General features: G+C 33.4%; 1 protein-coding gene across 7 annotated transcripts in view; it reads right to left on the reverse strand.

Moving 5' to 3' along the window:
• Positions 1 to 283: 283 nt before the first annotated feature.
• LOC106881123 (sodium/calcium exchanger 3) overlaps positions 284 to 2,800 on the reverse strand; it is a 120,739-nt gene continuing 118,222 nt past the window's right edge. For all 7 annotated transcript variants that reach the window (XM_014931376.2, XM_052966963.1, XM_014931377.2 and 4 more), the window contains one exon: positions 284 to 1,316. In XM_014931376.2, the coding sequence (XP_014786862.1) occupies positions 1,074 to 1,316 (243 nt within the window). In that variant the 3' untranslated portion in view covers positions 284 to 1,073. The remainder of the gene's footprint in view (positions 1,317 to 2,800) is intronic.

A 2,800-nucleotide genomic window follows, 5' to 3' on the forward strand; every position in this document is an offset into this window, starting at 1 on the left:
TGCCACTAGACTGGCTCCCGTACAGGTGGCACGTAAAAAACACCATTTTGAGTGTGGCCATTGCCAGTACCGTGTGACTGACCCTCGTACCGGTGGCATGTAAAAGCACCCACTACACTCTCGGAATCATTGGTGTTAGGAAGGGCATCCAGCTGTAGAAACCCTGCCAGATCAGATTGGTGCCTTGTGGCTTGCCAGTCCTCAGTCAAATCGTCCAACCCATGCTAGCATGGAAAGCGGACATTAAACGATGATGATGATGATAAAATAAAAACAAGATATGTTTTGTTAGTAGAAAGTTTTATTTATATCAACACATCAACAGTTAAGTAACAAGGTTATATTGAACATGAGATACCATTATAAAGTGAAAGGAAAAACTTACAAGCATATTTTCTCTCATTTCATGAATATGAACAATTTCATTTCTTAAGAAATGTAGTAATGATTTTTTTAATTTTTAAAATTTTTTGCAATGATTAGTATAAAAAGATCACTTTAAAAAATATTTTTCAAAGCAAATATTAAAAATTTATAAAAGCATTAACTTCCAAAATAACTGTATTCAGTTTACACATGAGAAAATAAAGTTAAAATTTTTAAAGGAAGGTATAATCTTTGAATAAGACATGAAGCAAAATTTCATCAATGAATTTGATTGCTTTGTGATTTTTTTTTTTTAATGAGAAAATATTAATTTTAAGAAATTAATGCTTAGAGAAATATATCAAAAATGATTCAGTGGACTTTTTAAAAATATATCCATGGGAGAATCATTACAGAAAATGTTAGATTTGTTTATTATTTCCCTTGCCCTACTTTCATTCATTTAGTTAGACTAAAATAATTGATATAAATTTTTTTATATACTTAGACATACACTTATTTTTATTTGCTTAATTTATTACCCTTTATTTGATATTTTCTATAGTACTTTTACTTCTTTTTCATTATAAATATTTTCTTAAAATATTTATATTTCTTAAAACAGATGTTTTAGCTGGTGTTACCCAAATTTTTAATCAAGCTATAAAAAAATATACATAATTAAAAAAGAATGGTGGGGTTGGTTTTTAAATTGAAACTTCAATAATTTGCTTTGTTTGCAATGATGACAAAAGGACATAGAGAACCCAGAGGAATATAAAAAGTACTCCTGTGACCATCTTCGGGACAGTAGCACCACCAAGTTCAGCTTTACCAAAAATCTTCAGACTTCTTCTCATAACTAAAAGTAATATAGCAATAATTGCAAAAGTTGTGTAGATAATTACAGAGAAACCCAATGATCCTGCATCCACAACAAATATTTGGCCCTGAAAAACAAAAGAGAAATTGATAACTACTGTTATTTCTATAAATCCATCTTGTCTAAATACAGTGCAAACACACACAAAACATTAGATGGGTTTCAGCTTTGGGCATTACCATGCATCACCATGGTACATACACAATTCTTCATAATATAACACTGACCTTAATATAATTCTTTCATGATCTTATTTCTTGTAAATAATCATGGCTTTGGAGGGATTTAGTAGAATTTAATTTGTTTCATTGTTTAGCTGGTGTTTGAAAAGTCAATAGAAATCCTTTTTGGCAAAAGACAGGAATTTAGGACAGCTTATAGGTTATGCAATGTATTAAGGCAAAAAGAAATGTTTCATTTTGATAATTTAAAAGTTAATAATTACTAGTTGTCTGGGGGGATAGTTTCCATCAATAGAAAATCATTTAAAAAAACTGAACATGAAACTACTTATGTCTTGGAATACCATTTTCCAACAATGGTTGTTGGGTTTATATATATCATCATCATGCTAGCATGGGTGGGACAGTACCACAAAAGCCGGCCAGGCAAAAGCCTGCATGAAACTTCTGCAACTGCTTTGGCAGGATTTTTACAACTGGATGCCCTTCCTAACACCAATCACTCAGCAGAGTGGACTTAGTGCTTTTTATGTGGCATAAGCACAGACGAGGTGAGTAACTACTAATTAAAATTTTGATCTGTGCCATGTTGAATCTTAGGTCTTTGAACTCTAGACCATTCTTTCTCACTTGAAACTCTTCATGCTACTCTTCAACAGATTTTGCAACGAGAATCAGATTCTTAGCATATGTTTCCATGAGTATCTAATCATGAACTCCAGCTGTGTTGCTTTAAAAACAAGAAAGAATAGACTGTGGGGCTGACAATAAGGTCCTCATGAAGACCTACATAGACACTAAATTCTTCATTAAGCATGGCTTAACTACATGGCTTGAATAGCTTTTACTAATTGTACACATTATTTACTCCTGTTACACAAACATCAGGACTTGCAAATTCATCCAAAACATGGCATATACATATATATATATATATATATATATATATATCACCATCATTTAACATCTGTTGTCCATGCTGGCGTGGGTTGGACAGTTTGCCTGGGTTGGCAAACTGCAAGGCTGTGCTAAGTTCCAGTCTGATGTGGCATGGTTTTCTACAGCTGGATGCCTTTCTTAACATTAATCACTCCGAGAGTGTAACGGGGGCTTTTACGAGCTACCGGCACAGGTGCCATTTGCATGACACTGGGGTGCGTTTACATGCCAATTTGTGTGACACCAGTATCTATCACAACTGTGATTTTGCTCGGCTTGATGGGTCTTTTTCTCAAGCACAATATAATGCCCAAGGTCTTGGTCATTGCCTCCGTGAGACCCAACACTCGAAAGAAACTCGGCCACTTCTCCTCCATGAGGCCCAATGCTCATATATATATATATATATATATATATATATATATATATA

This window comes from Octopus bimaculoides, chromosome 4 (genome assembly GCF_001194135.2).
Source record: "Octopus bimaculoides isolate UCB-OBI-ISO-001 chromosome 4, ASM119413v2, whole genome shotgun sequence".
NCBI lineage: Eukaryota > Metazoa > Mollusca > Cephalopoda > Octopoda > Octopodidae > Octopus > Octopus bimaculoides.